The sequence below is a fragment of the Pieris napi genome, chromosome 5 (assembly GCF_905475465.1).
Source record: "Pieris napi chromosome 5, ilPieNapi1.2, whole genome shotgun sequence".
NCBI classification, from domain to species: Eukaryota; Metazoa; Arthropoda; class Insecta; order Lepidoptera; family Pieridae; genus Pieris; species Pieris napi.
The window spans coordinates 13,354,461-13,373,388 of record NC_062238.1 but is presented as its reverse complement, the minus strand read 5'-3'; the positions used below and the strand labels follow the sequence as shown (position 1 = coordinate 13,373,388).

At 44.9% G+C, this 18,928-nt stretch overlaps 1 protein-coding gene across 1 annotated transcript in view; it reads right to left on the bottom strand.

Moving 5' to 3' along the window:
- Positions 1–18,928, bottom strand: part of LOC125049357 (vacuolar protein sorting-associated protein 13D) — a 36,095-nt gene that overhangs the window by 13,214 nt on the left and 3,953 nt on the right. Inside the window, exons 14-43 of the mRNA XM_047648575.1 lie at positions 18,739–18,862; positions 18,490–18,674; positions 18,075–18,216; positions 17,829–18,007; positions 17,611–17,750; positions 17,221–17,436; positions 17,021–17,148; positions 16,815–16,956; positions 16,517–16,741; positions 16,277–16,448; positions 15,999–16,127; positions 15,760–15,922; positions 6,802–6,945; positions 6,478–6,621; positions 6,274–6,400; positions 6,047–6,183; positions 5,731–5,979; positions 5,431–5,616; positions 5,221–5,356; positions 4,842–5,139; positions 4,613–4,775; positions 4,338–4,539; positions 4,096–4,269; positions 3,860–4,015; positions 3,628–3,788; positions 3,303–3,427; positions 1,109–1,246; positions 869–1,034; positions 248–418; positions 36–138 (exon numbers count right to left, since the gene is read on the bottom strand). Coding sequence (XP_047504531.1) covers positions 36–138; positions 248–418; positions 869–1,034; positions 1,109–1,246; positions 3,303–3,427; positions 3,628–3,788; positions 3,860–4,015; positions 4,096–4,269; positions 4,338–4,539; positions 4,613–4,775; positions 4,842–5,139; positions 5,221–5,356; positions 5,431–5,616; positions 5,731–5,979; positions 6,047–6,183; positions 6,274–6,400; positions 6,478–6,621; positions 6,802–6,945; positions 15,760–15,922; positions 15,999–16,127; positions 16,277–16,448; positions 16,517–16,741; positions 16,815–16,956; positions 17,021–17,148; positions 17,221–17,436; positions 17,611–17,750; positions 17,829–18,007; positions 18,075–18,216; positions 18,490–18,674; positions 18,739–18,862 — 4,925 coding nt within the window. The remainder of the gene's footprint in view (positions 1–35; positions 139–247; positions 419–868; positions 1,035–1,108; positions 1,247–3,302; positions 3,428–3,627; positions 3,789–3,859; positions 4,016–4,095; positions 4,270–4,337; positions 4,540–4,612; positions 4,776–4,841; positions 5,140–5,220; positions 5,357–5,430; positions 5,617–5,730; positions 5,980–6,046; positions 6,184–6,273; positions 6,401–6,477; positions 6,622–6,801; positions 6,946–15,759; positions 15,923–15,998; positions 16,128–16,276; positions 16,449–16,516; positions 16,742–16,814; positions 16,957–17,020; positions 17,149–17,220; positions 17,437–17,610; positions 17,751–17,828; positions 18,008–18,074; positions 18,217–18,489; positions 18,675–18,738; positions 18,863–18,928) is intronic.

Below are 18,928 nucleotides of genomic sequence, written 5' to 3'. Positions count from 1 at the left end.
CGACATCCGCCCGGGTGCTCCGAGGCGCGACTCACCCGATAGCGCCAATCTAGCCTGGGCCGGCAGCGATTGCAGCATCGCAGCGAACATGCGCATGTCGTGGTAGGACAGCCGAAGGTTGACGGTACCCACGTCCACCTGGAAACGACAGCTTTAGTTAGAAAGCGACATCGTCGACACGGGCGTAAGCGTTTTTTCGGCTGTACTAATATCGCGTAATCCATGCGAGCAAAGTGAAAGCACTAACGTGCAGCGCCGCGTCGTCGTGCAGCGCCAGGTGCAGCGCGGCAGGGTCCAGGATGGCCAGCGCCGTCTCGTCTTCCATCCCCAGCACGCACGAGAACACCTCCAGCTCGCTCACCTCGCACACCACGCCCCGTCCCGAGTCGCCGTCGCGGTACGTTATCACTGTCGTGCTCTGGATTCAACGAACGCGAAAGGTGAGTAAAGGCAAACGTGTCATCCTTTTACATTGCAGCCCTCCCCTTTCTTAACGTTACAATTCTCAGCATGTAATTAACTCAACGTTGTGTAAAACAAAAGACTTGGCGATTAAAAAGAGTGGCGGAGAATTTATTGTCAGTTCTTCTCTTCCGTTCTACGCCCTTGATTTGAGAACTAGCAGTAAATGTAAAATTTAATGTATATATTTCTTTTTTGACGTTCACAACTTTTCACTTTTTTACCCTACCTTATAATCTGACGCGCTCGAGAGAGCACTCTGGGCGGCCATATATATGGGGCTCATATTTGGTAGAGGTACTTAACCGGGTACAAGAGATCTTCCTGTTTTTTAATCTGCCACGCTGTACTAAATCCCGGAGAACCCGCTTCCCTACTACTAGATCCGAGCGCTATAAGCAGTAACCTTTAGTATGACGGCGTTGGTGTCCCAGACGGAGGCGTCTTCGACGAGCACGAGCTGTGAATCGGTCACGTTCAGCTTGAGTTCCATCTGTTCGGGGATCTCGCGAGTCGCGCGCTTGACTGCGTTAGCGGTTCCTTCGAGCTCCGGACCAAATTCAGACTCTTCACTGCTTAAACAGAGAGCGTATTCAGTTTGGGCGGACGAAGCTATATCTGCGGATAGGTGGGTGCAGAAACTCACAAGTGCAGATGGTCGGGATCCGCCGGCGGCGGCGGTGGCTGCATGATGAACTGGTGGGCCGCCTCCCACCAGTCGAGGATCGCCATCAGTCGCATGTTGTTTACCATTATCGTGTACGCAGAAGAATCTGGACGTTTCCTGGATACAATTGTTGAAACGTTTATTTTATTTATTTAACAGTTTATTGATAATTCACAGCTTTTTTTTTAATTATTACACCACATAGACAAAGAACATTAATATGTACTGTTACGAAGACGGATGGACTGCAATGTTTCTCAATTTTTCCACTACTTAGAGAACTTTTCAGCAAGCTGAAATGTGATTTCTGACAGTTTCAGGAGAGGATCAATCACATATTAGAAAATTGTAATTTACAGAATGTTACCCTAGTTAAGGCTAGACCGAGCACTCTAGAACGCCGTACGACAAGGACGGAGCAATGTGCGAAAGAGATAGCGAGTACGCACGTTCTAGAATTGTGCGATCGCTACTCAGTAGCGCTCCCGCCTAGAGAGTTCTGGAACATCGTTCAAGACTATTCCCAGGGATATATAAGCGAGCCAAAACGCGACCAAATTAGTTCAGTTTCGAATGCGATTTCAAGTGATAAACACCGAAGAGATAAAGTGCGAATATAGTGAAGAGAAGTGATAAAGTAATGTGTGAAGTGCGTGTAATTAAAGTAATTAGTGACAGTATTTTGTGTTTGTAATCAGTGAATTTCAGTGCGTAATTTCCGTTTACGTTTTTAGTGTAAAGAAATTCCTCGTAGATTTAATTGAAAATATACCCTTGAAGGCCTACGGCGTTTTCTATCCGATCCCCTAGCTCGTAACAGTACTAACGAAAACAATGTAGCATTAATTTTTTGGTTATGGTGTGTGGGGGTGAGTAAGTGTGTGTGTGCGCACGTTTTTATGTGATCTGAAAAATCTTTTTGCATTTGGCATGCGCGAAAATGCAATCTTTTGACATTTCCTGTGTTAATATTTCGTTTGCCCGGGAAACAATATCGTCAAGCACTATTAGAACTGTTTTAATGTTTTCTCATTTTTGACTTCCTTGGGTGATGTACTATAACTGTAATTTATTCAGAATATTTGCAAAACATTTTTATAAAAAAACACAAGGATGTGTTTATGCTACAACAATTATTTTGTGTACATGTTAGTAATACTCATTTACCTAATTTAACTTTCCTGAAACGATAGCAAAATAAAGGTAGTTTTATACTCTGATTTTTAATTCCGTAGAATTCTGACATTTCTAAGTGTTGCTACTAAAAAAGATCTCCACCGAAAAAGGGACAAATTTGACTTATTTGAGGTCAATAAAAAAAATGCTACGTATTTTTTATGTTTTACCTACAAAAAGGTAAATCTAAATATTTACTTACTCAAGTGACCTAATACAAAAATAACAAATATTTCAATATCACGAACAATATATTCTTTAGCTGGCATCACTGCCTACTAATTCCAGTTAAAAAAATAAAATGTTATCTTTACTTGTGCGTTTTTTACTGTTTGTGATGAAAAGGGACGTGATTATCACTCGCCGTAAAACCACTTTTAATGTGGAGCACTGCACTTAATAAAATGGACACATTAACTAACAAATAAAATGTATGTACAGACTCAGACTCGTATTGAAATTGAAAAATGTGCCCGGCCCAAAAGGTTTGCCATCACTGACATGTCAAAAAATTGTAGCTGTCAGAATTCTACGGAATAAAAAATCAGAGTATAGTTTATATATAAAATATAATCATAAAAGTTAATGCGGCACTTTAAAAACAAATAAGAGTGGCAATTATATATCTGTCTCCCCAATATTTCCGCGAAAAGAGAGTGACATTCGTCAAAATTACCTTCGTAATGTGCGCTTACTATCGTCCATAATTATGTAAATCGCTTTTGCTCTTCAGTCTAATTAGATAAATTGCTGTAATGTACATTTAGTATTTTTTTAACTATTTACACTGAACACATAACAATAATGTTTAAATCGTCGTTCTTTTATTTTTCCAAAAAATATATATATTTTGGTTTTACGACTTTCTTTCTCGGGGAAAGCTATTTACTGGGCATTTCAAAGCACGTATAAAACCGAATTAAAAAAGCAAAATTTTCTGAATGAAAGGAGAAATGGTATTTAGGATCGATATGGGTTTCGACTAGAGAGGCCCCACCTGGCGTGCAGCTCGGCCTGGACGGTGTGCGGATGGTCGGGCTGCGGCTGCACGATGCGGCTGAAGACGTTGCCTCTCCGGTTGGCCGGCTCGCTGCCGTAGCGGCTGTCGCTCACCAGGATTTCCTGTCGGGCACGCGTTTACCTATTTATTACACGGATCGAGCTTTACAACTAAACTAACTCTTTGCATATGCACATTGTCCCATTTTTTTAATTCATATTTGTAATCACGGGCCGTTTCAATGTAATGTAGAAATTAAAATAAGAGCTAAGAATGTGCACTGAAATTTTACGTCGTAAGTATCGCTAGAAGGGTTGAGAACCTGCGACACGAGGTCTACGTCCTGACTGGTGTCGGAGTAGGTGTCGAGCAACAGCCGCGAGCGGATGAAATGCACGCAGGCCAAGGGCGGCGCCGAAGGCCGACGCAGCTCCACCTGCACGTTCTGCAACTCCAAGCGCAGCGACCAAGTGCGTCGGGCGCCTGCAAACAAGCCTTCGGTCACCGCGGTCCGCAGAGATGTCCGATTCGCTCGCGATCTCGCCTAGACCCACCTCGCGGCGGTCGCGGCGCCGGCTCCGGGACGGCCGCCAGCTCCGAGCAGGCTTCGCCCAAGTTGTAGGCGAGCACGCCGCGTATCAGCCGGTACTGCGCCGCGTCGAGCGACACTTGTAACGTCGTCAGAGTGCCGTGGATCGTCACGTCGGCCACTGCGAACAGTTTAACCGATCGTTACGAGCGCTCTCGTCTCTCTCTCTCTCTCTCTCTCTTTAGCGAAGCGCGACCTCACCGTTGTGCGTGTCGTCACAGTTGGTCTCCATCTGCAGGACTAGTCCCGTCGGCGCCGGCAGCAGCGGCGGGCCGCAGCGACGCATCCGCCCGCCCCGGCCCGCCCCCCCCTCGGCGCACCACACCGACACGCCCTCCAAGCGGATACCGCGCACGTCTAGCAGCTCTCGTTCCGCTGTGGGCGAACATTCGTCATATGCGACGACTAGAGTCGACTCGAAGCGAATCGGCGGGCACACTCACGTCTGGCGGGGTCTAGCACGACGCTGACCGTGTCCGGGTCTCCGGCGCGGGCGAAGCGATTGTCGACGTGCAGCGAACGGAGCTCGGCCACCAGCGCCGAGCGGCTTCGCCCCGACACCGGCACGACGATCACCGGGGACTCGCAGCGCACCTTTAGCGACATGCGCTGGAACCGGGAGGCGTCGCGGGCGACGCTGGACACCTTCGCGGAAAGCTTTTCGTTATTCGAGTGACCGACGTCTCGCTCGCAAATATGTTCTCGAGCGACAACCGACCTTTCGCCGCGCCTGAACGATGACGTGTCGCAAGAGACTGAAATCGCGCGCAAACGCCTGCAACTCGGACACGAAGCGGCGCGTGTGGACGTACGTCAACGGACCCATCTCGAGCTCGAGACTCGTGTCGTACCCGGTCGCGCCGGCTCCTTCGGAACTCAACCTGAAAAACGGACGCTTCTAAATTTCGGCCCACGAATCAAATCATAAAACACGAACGGCTTCTCACCGGTGATAGTGCAGAGTCAGCGCGCTCTCGGCCCTCGTGCGGAGGCGATCTCGCCAGAGGGGAGCCCGCGGTGCCAAGTCCGAGACCAGCAGAGCGCCGAGCGAGGCCCGCACGTGCCGCTCGGCGGGCGCCCGGTGCGCTCGCACCTGCGCCGCCACGCGCGACACCAAGGCGCGACAGGCGTCGCCCCGCGCCCCCACCACCACCACCGACAGGGAGCGCACGCGGATCTCCGTCTCCGACACCCCGCCCTCGGCCTCGGCCGCCGCCGCCTTGTCGCCGGCGTCGTCGCCCACGTCTTGTATCAACACGAGTCGCTTAAGCAAATTATCGACGGTCCAATCGTTGATGAACCGCTAGCCTGGACTATTAGACGTACCTTTTCCATTGTCGTCTACCTCGGAAGTCTCCCGTTCGGCCTCGTTTACGCCGAAAAAGTCTAGGACAGCCACCCAGCTGTCGATGCTGAGAACCAACTTGAGGCAATTGAATTCCACTTTCGTCAGTCTCGAAACCTGTCGAATAAGAGATAAGAGACGGTTAGGTTATCACATAGGGTGCCCGTATCCCGTGTCTAAAACGAGCTTGCCTTATCGAATTGGCTGTCGAAGAGCGGATGTTGCGGATCCCGGGTGTGTATGGACACCCACACCAGATTGTCGTCCCCTCTCTCCCCCTCGGCCTCATCTGTCCCGCCACCCACGCCCCGCACGCCCTCCACGGGCGAACACGGGGGAGTCGGACCGCATTTGCTGTCTTGTTTCTGCTGCAAGTGCTGAAAAGTTATTTAGTATATTTACACAGAACATAAAATATACTTAAAAGTATATTTTATGTTCTGTGTGTAAGTAACGGAACACAGATATGTTTTCCTTCGCTGTCTGCTTACCTCCTTTTTAGTCATTTTGTCCGCTACACTGAAGCCGGAAGGCAAGGAAGGCGTCCTGACCGGCCTTTCGGGCCGGAGTCGAGGTAGAGCGGAGGCGGCCGAAGCCAGGTGACACGAAAAATCCGGGCACGACTTCGACACGAACACGGCTTTGGGCGGCATCGGCGGAGAGTGGGACTCCATTAGCGTTCGGTGCCGAGAATCCGGTTCCTTCGTCAGATCTTCCATAGTTATCGAGTAGAGAGACACCTGTCGACGACGCCGACGGTTAGCCTGATAAAACAAACCGCTTCATACCAACCGAGTCATAGCTAACCTGCAAGGCGGTTTCGTGCGGGTGTAGGCGCTCGTGACGCAGCAGGAACTCCCGGAACGTGAGCGCCACCAGACTGCGCTCCCCCGCACCCAGATCGGCTCGGAGCTCCACGATGAACGTCGACAGCTCGAACGTCACTGCGAACGACCAGCGGAACGTATGAGTCGTAGTCGCCGTCGCGAAGCGACCGCGTACGCTCTGCGACTTCTCACACGTCTGCAACTCACCGGTGTACGGAGCGTGCGAGGCGACCGGCGAAGGGGCGGCCGCGGGGGGCGGGACGGCGAGCACGGCGGCGCGAACCGCGGGGTCCAGGCGCAGCGTCGGCACCGACGGCTCCGACAGCGTGCTCGTCTACGGGTTCGATCGTTTTATCGTCAGTTTAGGAAGCGACCGGCGACGGCGAACGAGTTATGTCTAGAAATACGCACCTCTCGTACACGGTCGGCGGCAGCTTCGTCGGGGCGGTCGGGGGCGTCGGCGGCTATCCAGCGCACGGTGTCGAGCAGCTGCTCGTACTGTTCGCGACTCGCCGTCACGTGCAGCCCGCCAACCACGCCGCCGGCCACGGCGCACTGCGAGGTGGGGGACACGATATATATTCTTCAAATAAAAGGACGCGAAGCATGACTAGGAAACGGTGTGAAAGAAGAGACCGACGAAGTTATACTAGAACGGTTTTTTTCTGAAAATGCTACCGGAAATTCGCGAAATGTACACTGCATCATAATCCACGAGGAACCGTAAAAACTAACCTGTGGCTTCCCGTCATCCTTACTGAGAGTAATGGCGAGTTGAAGCGCCGTGTCGTGGAGTACGGGTTTCCCGCCCTCCGAATCGTACAGCCGCTGCATGCTGCCGCCTGCCTCCTGTCGCTTCAGCCGTTCGCTAACGTCTAGCTATCGGTCAAACAAAATAATATATTAATATATATGATATGCCGAAGGAAGGACGTTGCGAAGGGCAATTTCTCTATACTTTGAGAAAGAAAGAAAGAAAAAACTTTATTAAACCGGCGTGCTCTACGCAGTATTATTTTAACGAATACTTTGTATCTACTTCTGGGGCCCGTTGATGTCAGTCTTGTCACCTTTTTATGTAAAAGTTTTATCGTCCACTTTGTTCATTGTTACCAGAACAAATTTGATTACGATCAGACTATCACGGTAGGTACCAAAATTTCCTTTAGACCTATTAAACGCTTTGGTGACCTCATCTGGACCTCGCGCTTTGTCCTTCTTAAGAGTCTCGATAGTCCTTTCTACCTCCCTTGGTAATACATTAGGTATCTCTTCTCCTTCGTCTAGTGTCGTTTCTCCTTAACATTTTGGGCGGAGTATAGTTGTTTATAGAAATCCGTCGCCGTCGAGACAATATTCGGCCCTTTTGTTATTTTATATCCTCTATTGGATTTTATATTTGGGATCCAATTTAAACATACACTGAGATTAGTCTCAGTTTTTGTCTGTCGTTCCTAAAATATAATTTAATTTGTTTAGTAATCATTGGATTTTGCTTCTCTTTCTATTTCGTTTCATTTTCCAATTTAATTAATTACTGTTTTTGACTAAGGAGTAAAAAAGTAGTATTTCTTTCGAACTGCAAGTTATGCCTTCAAAAACCCTGCTGTACTTTTCCTGTACTGACAATTTTTCGAATTTAGTTACATTAAATGTTCTTTACTTTCGCTGTTATTACCGGTAGGATGTTTAGATTCTCTTGACTTAGGTTTGAAAGGTGTTGTTTTATCAAATTTACTTTTAGTTTAGCTCTGAACTTTTAAATTATTTTCGTATGCTAATTCTATAAGTTAGGTTCTATAAATTTATAACTATTATTATTATTTTTCATTATCTTCTTTTTTTAACTAATTTAAACATGTACCACGTTATAATTGTTTTCTAGTTACCCACAACACAGGGCCTCCCTAGTGTGGGGACTAGCGATATATGAATTCTGTCACAAACCCTTTTGTCATAAATAAAGTTTTTATTATTATTTTTATTATGATATTAAATCTCTTAAGTTTCTGATGGTACGGATGCCTATGAGAAAATTTAAAGTGCTTTATATGATTAATAATGTCGTTTACAAATATTAAGAAGCGTAACGGTCCCAATAGTATCCTTGGAGAACACCACATCGCGCAATGTAGAGTAATCTCAGCACCTCCAATAACTAGTGACTGAGGCCTATTACGAAGAAATAACTTAAACCAGTTCAGTAAGTTTTCTCCAATTCCATAACCACACAGCTTCTGAATCAGTGTCGCGTCAGTGACTTTGTCAAAGGCATTGCTAAAGTCAGTATATATTGGATCAATCTCAGGCCCACCATCTAATTCGTGACATGTTTCGGTCGTTGAACGGCCCCTCATCTTTAACCAGGCTGCTTATCAGTGATAGAGCCGTCAATACTTTTGGAGATAAAATAAAAATAGGACGGTAATTTTACCTTTTACATAAAAAAATTCAGGAAAAAAACAATCTTTAAGATTCTAGAAGATCTATTATAGTATACATTATAATTACTTAGGGGCAAAGAAAACACAAACCTACATCGCTTTACAAAGATAGCAGGAATCTAGTCTGGCCCGGCTCCTTTATTAGTATCTAGTCGTTGTATTTCCTTAGATATTTCATCTTCACTAAAGCTAAGGGACATTAGACCATGAACATTGCCAATATCACCTGGACTCAATTCATCACAAGTATATACAGACGAAAATTATATGAAAAAAGATTAACAATATCAGGTGATGACTGGGCTGCAACATAGTCCATTTTTATGCAAGAGAGAAGCGGCGATTGACCACTGTAGTGTATTGACTAAATAAAGTGTTACTTGGTTGTCTCATGCGCCTACGTCACTTGTCAGACTGTCAGTCGTAATCCGACAGCCGAACGGAGCGGTTGTGTGTAGGACGTTTTGTACAAGTGTTGTGGTGTTGGTGAGCCGTAAAACACTCCAAGAAGCAGGACATTACATGTGGCGACGAGGAAAAAAGTGAGTACAGATAAGTAAAAAAAAAAAAAAGGGAAAGATACGGTGCACTAAACAAGTGACGTCATTCCCAGAGTACTTGCCAATAATTTACTATGACCCGGTTGTTTTAATCATTGGCTATTGAAACAGTTGCATCTTGACTTCTGAACGAATGTAGATAATTTTATTATTGACGGGAAATATGAACAGAACTTAGGTACTTATTGTTTTCATATTTCATAAATGTTTTGCTTGTATTGCAATATTTAATATTGTCGTACATACATTTAAACAGTAAGCAACAAACCTCTGCAATTACTGAGCTAAGGATATAAACAAATAATTACCTATAGGTTTAGCTAAGCTAAACTACGGGTACCTACATTGAATGTACGATTGTTTACATAGTGATAGAAATATATTGTACTAGTAGACCGGCCAAGCGTTGCTGTGGCTAAGGTTTTTGTTAAATTACAAAGTAGTAAACTATTCAAGGGAAACGGTAGGAGAACACCAGTCATGGGGACCACCATGCTTTATGGTGGTTATGCCATTAAATTGTAGAAACGTTGAAAGAATTATATGAAACGTTGGTACTTTTAACACAGCACCATCTGTTAGAATGGTGACTATTAAATAAGAAACAAATATTTTGCAATAAAATAATATTGCGGGTATAAATTGAGATGTATCCCATCTTTTAAGTTAGATCAAACTGCACACGGTGTGCAAATTTGATTGATATCGGTTCGGTAGTTTAGGAGTCCATAGCGGACCATGTGACCAGTAATTTATATATACTAAGATTATGCTTGTGTTTAGTGATGTTTCTATTTGTCTACAAAAATAATAATAATAAAAATAATAGCAAGGTTTATTTACAACCGTTGACCGTTAAATCGGTTGGTACCTGTCTACCTAACTAACACAGATTTAACAAAGACCCTAAATTGGATCTGGTTGACTAAATTAATTAAAACTATGTGGTTGTGATTCATACTGTAAAACAAAAGGGAGTATCTACTCAAAGCAGTTGGAACCCAACTGATCATTAAATTGATACCTGTAAATCAAAATAAAAGCAGACTAAAAGTCTGATCATTAAATTGATATCTGTAAATAAAAATAAAAGCAGACTAAAAGTCTGATCATTAAATTGATACCTGTAAATAAAAATAAAAGCAGACTAAAAGTCTGATCATTAAATTGATACCTGTAAATCAAAATAAAAGCAGACTAAAAGTCTGATCATTAAATTGATACCCGTAAATAAAAATAAAAGCAGACTAAAAGTCTGATCATTAAATTGATACCAGTAAATAAAAATAAAAGCAGACTAAAAGTCTGATCATTAAATTGATACCTGTAAATCAAAATAAAAGCAGACTAAAAGTCTGATCATTAAATTGATACTTGTAAATAAAAATAAAAGCAGACTAAAAGTCTGATCATTAAATTGATACTTGTAAATAAAAAATAAAAGCAGACTACAAGGCTGATCATTAAATTGATGCCAGTAAATAAAAATAAAAGCAGACTAAAAGTCTGATCATTAAATTGATACCAGTAAAATAAAATAAAAGCAGACTAAAAGTCTGATCATTAAATTGATACCAGTAAATAAAAATAAAAGCAGATTAAAAGTCTGATCATTAAATTGTTACCAGTAAATAAAAACAAAAGCAGATTAAAAGTCTGATCATTAAATTGATACCAGTAAATAAAAACAAAAGCAGATTAAAAGTCTGATCATTAAATTGATACCAGTAAATAAAAACAAAAGCAGATTAAAGATCTGATCATTAAATTGATACCAGTAAATAAAAATAAAAGCAGATTAAAAGTCTGATCATTAAGTTGATATCAGTAAATAAAAATAAAAGCAGATTAAATTCTGATCATTAAATTGATAACAATAAATAAAATAAAAGCTTTACAATAAAATTATTATTGTACGTTAGTGGGTACTAACTTAGCAGATTAAAAATCTGATAATTCAATTTATACGTTTGTTGGTATGAACAGCTTAAGTAGATTTATGCGGATAAAAATATAATCCGATCATTAAATTCATACAAGATGGAAGCATCTGAGATACATAGATATCTGAATCATTAAATTGATAATTCCTGGTCGCCCCAAAGATGTCACTCCTTTCACTGGAAAAGTTCGACTGTAACGGTAAATCTACCTCAATGGGTGCACGATGGGAGCGATGGAAACGAGCACTATTCATTTACCTCGAAGCGTCTAACATTGACGAAGACGTAAAGAAAAGGGCCTCTCTTCTACATTTCGGCGGGCTAGACTTACAGGAAGTGTTTTACAACATTCCTGGAGCTAATGTCGAACCAACTGACGGCAAAGACGTGTTTGAAGTAGCAATATCTAAACTTGATGCCTACTTTGCACCAAAACAGAACAACGTATACGAGAGACATATATTTAGGCTCCTTAAACAAGAACCTCACGAAAAATTTGAAATTTGTGGTGAGACTGGGAAAACAAGCTGATAAATGTCGGTTTGCCGACAGAGATGAAAACATTATCGACCAAATAACGAAACAATGTTTTCTACCCGAACTGAGAAAAACGATATCACAGATTGGGGATGAAATTACATTAGAGCAAGTAATCACCGAAGCAAATACTCTTGAAGTTGTTAATAAACAATTAGACGAGTTTAAAAACCCACTGAAATCAAATGAGAATCAAGAAGTAAACAGGATGGATAGTAAATTTAAAAGGAACTTTGATAAATTAAAGAGTTTTGTACCTGGATGGATTCGGTAGATGTGGTAAACCTAGACATGCTGGAAATGATGCAAAATGCCCAGCAAGGAATAAAGAATGCCTAAAGTGTGGTCTTATGGGGCATTTCAGACAATACTGCCGAACGAAACAGACGTTGAAGCGGAAAGTGGAAATATTATAATAATATAGACATGAACAAAAGAAAGGTCGTTTTGACAGGAAGAAGAACTTGAACATAGGGATAATATTATAGAGCCGATAGTGGGTTCTACTAAATGGGTGTCCCCTGTAGTGCCGGTGCTGAAAGGAAATAGAGCCATTGTACGAGAAAATTACCCATTGCCGACGATGGACAAGTTGCTACCTAAAATGAAAAATGCAAAAGTATTTACAATATTGGATATTAAAGACGCATTTCACCAACTTGAAATAGATCCTGCTTCAAGAAACAACCACCTTTATAACCAGTAAAGGCTTATTAAGATACAAGAGACTCATGTTTGGCATATCATGTAACCGAAAACTGGGGACCAGAACAAAAGGGGTATTTTAAGTCGTTGAAGGAAATCATGACAAATATTCCTAACTTAGGGTATTACAATGTTAGCGATCGTACGATTGTCATAGCAGATGCTAGTTCTGTGGATTTAGGTGGAGTTTTAGTTCAAACTAATTCCAAAGGTGAGCCCAGGATTATTGCATATGGCCACAAAACTCTGACTGACTGTGAACGCCGCTATTACCAGACAGAAAAAGAAGCGTTAATTCTCGGTGGAACATTTCCACATATTCCTTTATTGTAAAAGATTTGAACTTATAAGAGGTCACAAGCCGTTGGAGGTAATATTTGGTCCTAAATCTAAACCATGTGCAGGGATAGAGAGATGGGTTATGCGCTTACAATCGTACGACTATAAAATAGTTTACCTACCAGGGAAAACCAATATCGCCGACTCATTTTCGAGACAACAAATAAGCAAAAATGCGGAGAAATTCCTGATAAAATTGGAAGACAATCACATTTGTCATATTGTAGAGATTGCCCAACCTCGTGCTGTTTCTATTAAAGAAATAATAGATAGCACAATGAACGATAGGAAAATATTAAACGTGAAAGAGGGTTTATATCGGAACATATGGAACGACGACGTGAAGTTGTATAAAATCTTACAAAATGTACTTTGTTTTCATGAGGGTATATTATTGAGAGGAATGAGAATTGTGGTTCCCTCGGCACTCCGTAAAAGAGTTTTGGATGCAGCTCACGAGGGACATCCCGGTATCGTGTCAATGAAGGCGAGACTTCGTACGAAAGTCTAGTGGCCTAGATGCGACAGAGGCTGATAAAATTGTTAAAGCCTGTAAAGGGTGTACTCTAGTATCTGCACCATGTCCACCAAACCCTATAAAACGGCGTGAGTTTTCAGAAGTGCTTTGGATTGACATCGCAATTCATTACAAGTGGTGACCACATATTATAAAGAAGTGAAAATTTACCTCTACTGAAATTGTAGCCAAACTTAAAGGAATATTCAGTCGATTAGGAAATCAATAACTGCAGATAATAGAAAACAGTTACTCAGCGAAGAGTTTAAATCATTTCTAACAGAAATAAACATTATTCTTTTCAATACAGTACCATATTGGCTGCGACAAAGATAAATTACCTATGGTAAACGATACAATAGAGAGGACAGCACAAGACACTGAGGTTAAGGATAGAGAAAAAAAAAAGAAAACAAATGGGAAAAGAAATCGGATACGATAAACGGAAGGCTGGATAGTGTGATTTAATACCAGGAGACATAGTGTATATAAAAATATGAATAAAGAAAATAAATAAAAATAAAATAAATAAATCCAGAAACACACACGGTGGAAATCACGAAAGGAGGAGATATCACTGTAAGAAACGATGAAACCGGTCAAACTCGAAGAAGGGACGTTGTACATTTGAAAAGAGTTCAAGGGGAATGGAATGTCTGAAAAGAAATGAAGTTAACGACGAGGAAATCAATGTCGGAACTTAACCCTAGTGTAGCTGCATAAAACTTTAATTTCATTAATTATGCTTGATTCATGTAAAATCCATCACATTACATCCAAGTTACATTAATGAGTAATCAGAGAGATATCATCAATAAAAACAAATAAAACAAAAAAGGGATGTAGTGTATTGACTAAATAAAGTGTTACTTGGTTGTCTCATGCGCCTACGTCACTTGTCAGACTGTCAGTCGTAATCCGACAGCCGAACGGAGCGGTTGTGTGTAGGACGTTTTGTACAAGTGTTGTGGTGTTGGTGAGCCGTAAAACACTCCAAGAAGCAGGACATTACAACCACCTTTCAAATTTTTTTAAAAACTCCAAAATCTATTAGGATTTTATGATATATATATTATCATGTCGCTTAATTGTCACAATGAGGAGTGAATATGAAGAAAACAGGAGTTCTGTTGTAAAATATCTCGCAATTTATCTTCAGTTGCAAATGGTTTTAGTTCCGAGAGCTGTGAAGGTCTGTGTGAGGGCTTTATTCGCTGCGTTACTTTATCAGAACGGAGGTTCAATTCCCGGACTTGCTTCTTGTGAGCTTGTTTCATGGGGGCTTCCATCTTTCCAAGTTTGCAATAACTTTTTTGCATTATTAACTTTAGTCCGTTTCCTAGAGCATTCGGGACATCTAAATGATGCCTTTTGTCTCGAGACCAACTCAACAAAGCGGTCGTGGGAGACATTTGCAAATTCTAGGTGGTATTATAACTTGCACATATGACAGCACACAAAAGTGCTAGTAGCTCAATATAACAGCTAGCACAACAGTTTGAACCGAGAAAAACCGCTATTATGATATGATATGATAGCGGTTTCGGTACTTAGTTTTTTGGCCGTTCAATGTTGGTTTGTACGTTTTCTCTCCGAATAGACTTGAGTAAATTGTGGTTATTTTTTCTTGTAGTCGGCGCTTTTTCTTGTAGACATATGCTTAGATCTTTAGGGTCGACTCAGTACTGCTTTTTTTCCTTTTTCCACCGAAGTCCTTCACTAAAAGATAATCTCTCCAAAGAATGCGATCCTCTCATTCTTTCCTTCCTCTTTTAATTTCGGTTAAAGTCACTTTCTTTTTTCTAAAGTTTTTAGAAAAGTCTTCATCGATATATATAAAAGGAAGTAGTTTTGTCTTATTCTTAATTACCTAATTTCTTTTCCAGCTAACAAATGTAGGAAATGAGACCAATTGTGAAACCGTTGTTAATTTCTTTACTTCTTATTGTAGTAACATAGTCACGCTGGCCTGCGTAAGATAAGATGGTTTCTACTACAGTACAGAGTAGGTTTGTTCTTCTTCTATTCCATATATCACAAAGATCTTCCGTTTTTCTTTTTCTTCTAAAAAATTAACTTTATTTTCTAACTTCTCTACTTGAGTTTTCAAAAAACTGTTTTCGTATACAAATATCTGCAATTTCTCTTCCATCATTTCAGTGACATTTTTGGTTACTGCTATTGTAATGTCTTTGGTTAAAATCTTACAAAGTAAATTAAGTATGTGGAAAGTATCAACATAAAACAAAAAACTTGGCGATTAAAAAGAGTGGCGGAGAGTTTATACCGCTCTACGCCCTTGATTTGAGAACTGGCAGTAAATGTAAAATTAGAATAATCTCATGTATATTTAATTTTTTGGGGTTCATATGTTATTGTTATATATTTTGTCCACCACCGGAATAATCCCAAAACAGAATCTACCAAATTGTGAGACCCCCCGAAATCCACTTCCAACACCCTTGAAAAAGTAATTTTAAATACTGCAAGATTAACGGGTAAATTCCTACAAGATACCACCAAAAAAAATCCTGTGCTCACTTGGCTCAGGCCCGCGTGCAACGTAGCATCGGGATCGCGAATCGATAATCGATAACAGTTAGGGACTGATGGAGACGAAAAGACGTCGCGGAGAAGAGTATACTAACCGAGACCAAGGAGATGTCCCGCACTCGCACTTGGTACATCGTGTCCCCCGGAGATCCGGGCTCGTTGGAGAGGCTCATGCGGCCCAGATGCGCCACGAACACCTCCGGGCTGCGAGCGAACCGCGGCAGGACCGCCACGGGTGACTCCAGCGAAACCGACACCCTGCGAAGCAATCGACGGGGCCTCCGGTGTGAAAAGGTCTCAATATCAAAGTTTTTGCGAGGGAACAACGAGCCACCTTAGAACCAATCGTTGCGTGTCGCGGTCAGGCTCGTCGAGCGAGCAGCCCAGACTGGTGGTGCGGCGCCGCGGGGACACGCCCTCCGTGGATTGAGACAGCTTTGGGTTGGCGTACAGAGACTCCGTTCTGTAAAAGTTAGACACGCCCTTTACACTTAGTAATTTTTTGATCGTCTTATAAAAGTGATCGATCCCGACTTAAAATCCGAGGGCAGAAATTATTCATCTGGCATTGAAGATCGAGGAGTCGGTTCCGTAAAAATTTTTGTTTGTCACCTCGGGTGCACGAGGCCGATGGCCATATCGGCGGCGGCGGCGCGGATAGACCGCGCCAGGTTCGCCAGGTACTGCTTGAACTCGGTGAGGCAGCTCTGCAGCTCGCGCAGCAGCGGCCCGGAGTGCGTGTACCACACGCTCGCCACTCGCACCTCCAGACTCACCTCCACCACTGTGAACCGCCCGAAAGGTTACGTCTCGTTCGCGAACGAAGTCCGACGTCCAGGAGGCCCGACTCACCGGGCAGTTCGTCGCGAGCCGGCGGCCGCACGTTTCTGGATACGGTGAAGAGCAGCGCCTTCTCCTCGCCCGGCTGCGCGTCGGGCTGGCGCGGCCCGAGGGGCCCCGGGGGCGCGGCCGGAGGTCGGCCGGCGCACAGGATGCGCGAGTGTAGGCCGGCGCCCTCCGACAGGGACACCACCTGCACGCCGCCCAGGGATCCGCTGGCCTCGACGAGGGAGCCGTCTGTCGAATTAAATCGGCGGTCACCGAGAGGCCTTCGCCGACGACCGCGCTCTTTTCAATGTCAATGTCTTACGCAAAGTCGCCTGAATTCGAGCGTCCCCGAGCGTGGCGGTGGCGATCTTGTTGGCGACGACGGCGCCCTCGCGCACCGCGGCGCGAAGCAGCAAAACGCCCAACCGGTGGAAGTCGAAGGTGATCTCCGTGCGGACGCCCACCTGGATGCCAGATAATGTCAGTCGTACTCCGACGGCCCGTACGCGTCACGTTCGCTTCCCCTACCTCGAGGTCGTCGCCGGCGGTGGGTGCGAATCGCGTCTGCGGCGGAACGGGGGGCGGGGCGGAGGCGGGAGTGGCGCCCGCCACGCGGTGCGCGAACCCGATCAACTCCACGATCGTCTCCTGGTTAGCTGCAACGGGTGACGTCACTCGGTCGTTAACATTCGCGGAGACGAGTTTCCACATTAGAAGAGCAAACTCACCGATGACGTCCAAGTTGTTAAACAAAATATTAGCGATCCTCAGGTCTTCGGAGCCCCCTTCGCCTCTGACGACACACAGTTCGACCGCGATGAGGGCCTCCGAGTCTACGACGCCCGGCGCCGCCCAAGCGGGACCTTCGGAACCCCGACCGTTCCCCGAAGCCCTCGGGTCCCAATCGAAGCCCCGGACTCCTGAAGGACTGGTCGCCCCGGTATCTGTGTAAACTCACGGAATTATCAATTTATTATTTCCTTATATTCTTACAGTAACGTCCAGTTAATAATGCGACCCTCGGATGAGTTCTGTCTCAGACGCAATATCGTCAAAAGTGCGCAATGCGGCCTCGTGGGACAGTACCGAAGGACGCAGTGTACTCAGGGCGTACTGACAGGTGTCGTGGAGCGAGTATAAGGCGCGATGCAGGTCCGAGGGCGAAGGCGCGGCGGGCGGCTCTCGCGTCTCGGGCGAAGCGGGAGAAGTGGGAGACGTGGGCTCCGAGCCCCGGATGCTACCCGAAGTTGTGTCCATTCTGGAATGACATCTCTCATAGAAAAGGCGTTTCCGACGAAGACGAAGAGGCGTAAGAGCGGACGGCGAAGACGCTGACCCGACGTGACGATGGCTCGCGACGAGCAGCTCGAAGTCCGGACCGTAGGTCTGAAGCGCGTCCACCAGCAGCAGGGAGTGCACGGACAGCGACAGCGAGCTCTCGCCCGGCCCGAGGCCCGCCGCCAGCCGCACGCCGCACACCTGCACCTCCGCGATGCTGCGGCCCCGGGACTGCACCTGCGACACTCGCGCGTTCAAGTCTCGCGCCTCCCCGGCCGCGACCTCCCTCCGTCGCCCGCCTCACCTCTACGGAGAGCTGATCGACGGCGAACTGCAGCACCAAGAGAGTGGCGTTACTCTGCGACGAAAACTCGGACCTCTCGGTTTCGGAGCTCACGCTCTTTTCTTCGTCCTCGTCGCCGTCGTCCGGGTCACCTTCGAGAAATCTAAAAAAAAATTACTTAAAATGTTAACTACTCAAACATTTTAATAGTCTAAGATCCGGCTGCAGGATGAATGCGTTCATCGGTAATTTTTTAAAAACCTAATTTTGATGTATATTCATAATTAGAGAATATATATGTACCAAGTTGCCTATCAAAATTGGGCCGCTAGTATTTTGAATTGATGTTTGGGAAAAAAAATAGTTTTTAGCAAATAACCGATGAACGCACTCATCCTGCAGCCGGATCTCGTAGTATAACGAGCGGCGTACGTACGATTGAGGAGCTCGGGCGGCTTGCGGGCCGTGAGCGGACGGCGGCGGGTCCGCTTGCGCGGCGAGCACGGCACGAAGCGCGGCCAGCTTGTGCTCGGACAGATGCGCCACGAGCGCGGGCAGCGAGCCGCAGAGCGCCGCGGTCGGGTACTGCGGGTCGCTCGTGGCCACGACGCGCCGCTCCGCCTGCCACAGTTTCGCAATTAATCACCGCCACGCCTCTGGCGCGTAGCCTTGGGTTTCGACCCACCTGCAGCGATATACTGAATCGGTCCAACAGATGCAGCGCGGAGGTGGCCTTCGTGTGGGCGTACTTCCAGTTGTCCCGCGCTCTTCCCACCAGGATCTGCATGTCGCTCAGCTCTATTTTGTACCTGACGCAGACACGACCCTTTTTATGTTACTTTCTATTGACTCAAATCGTCCCGAGATCGATGACG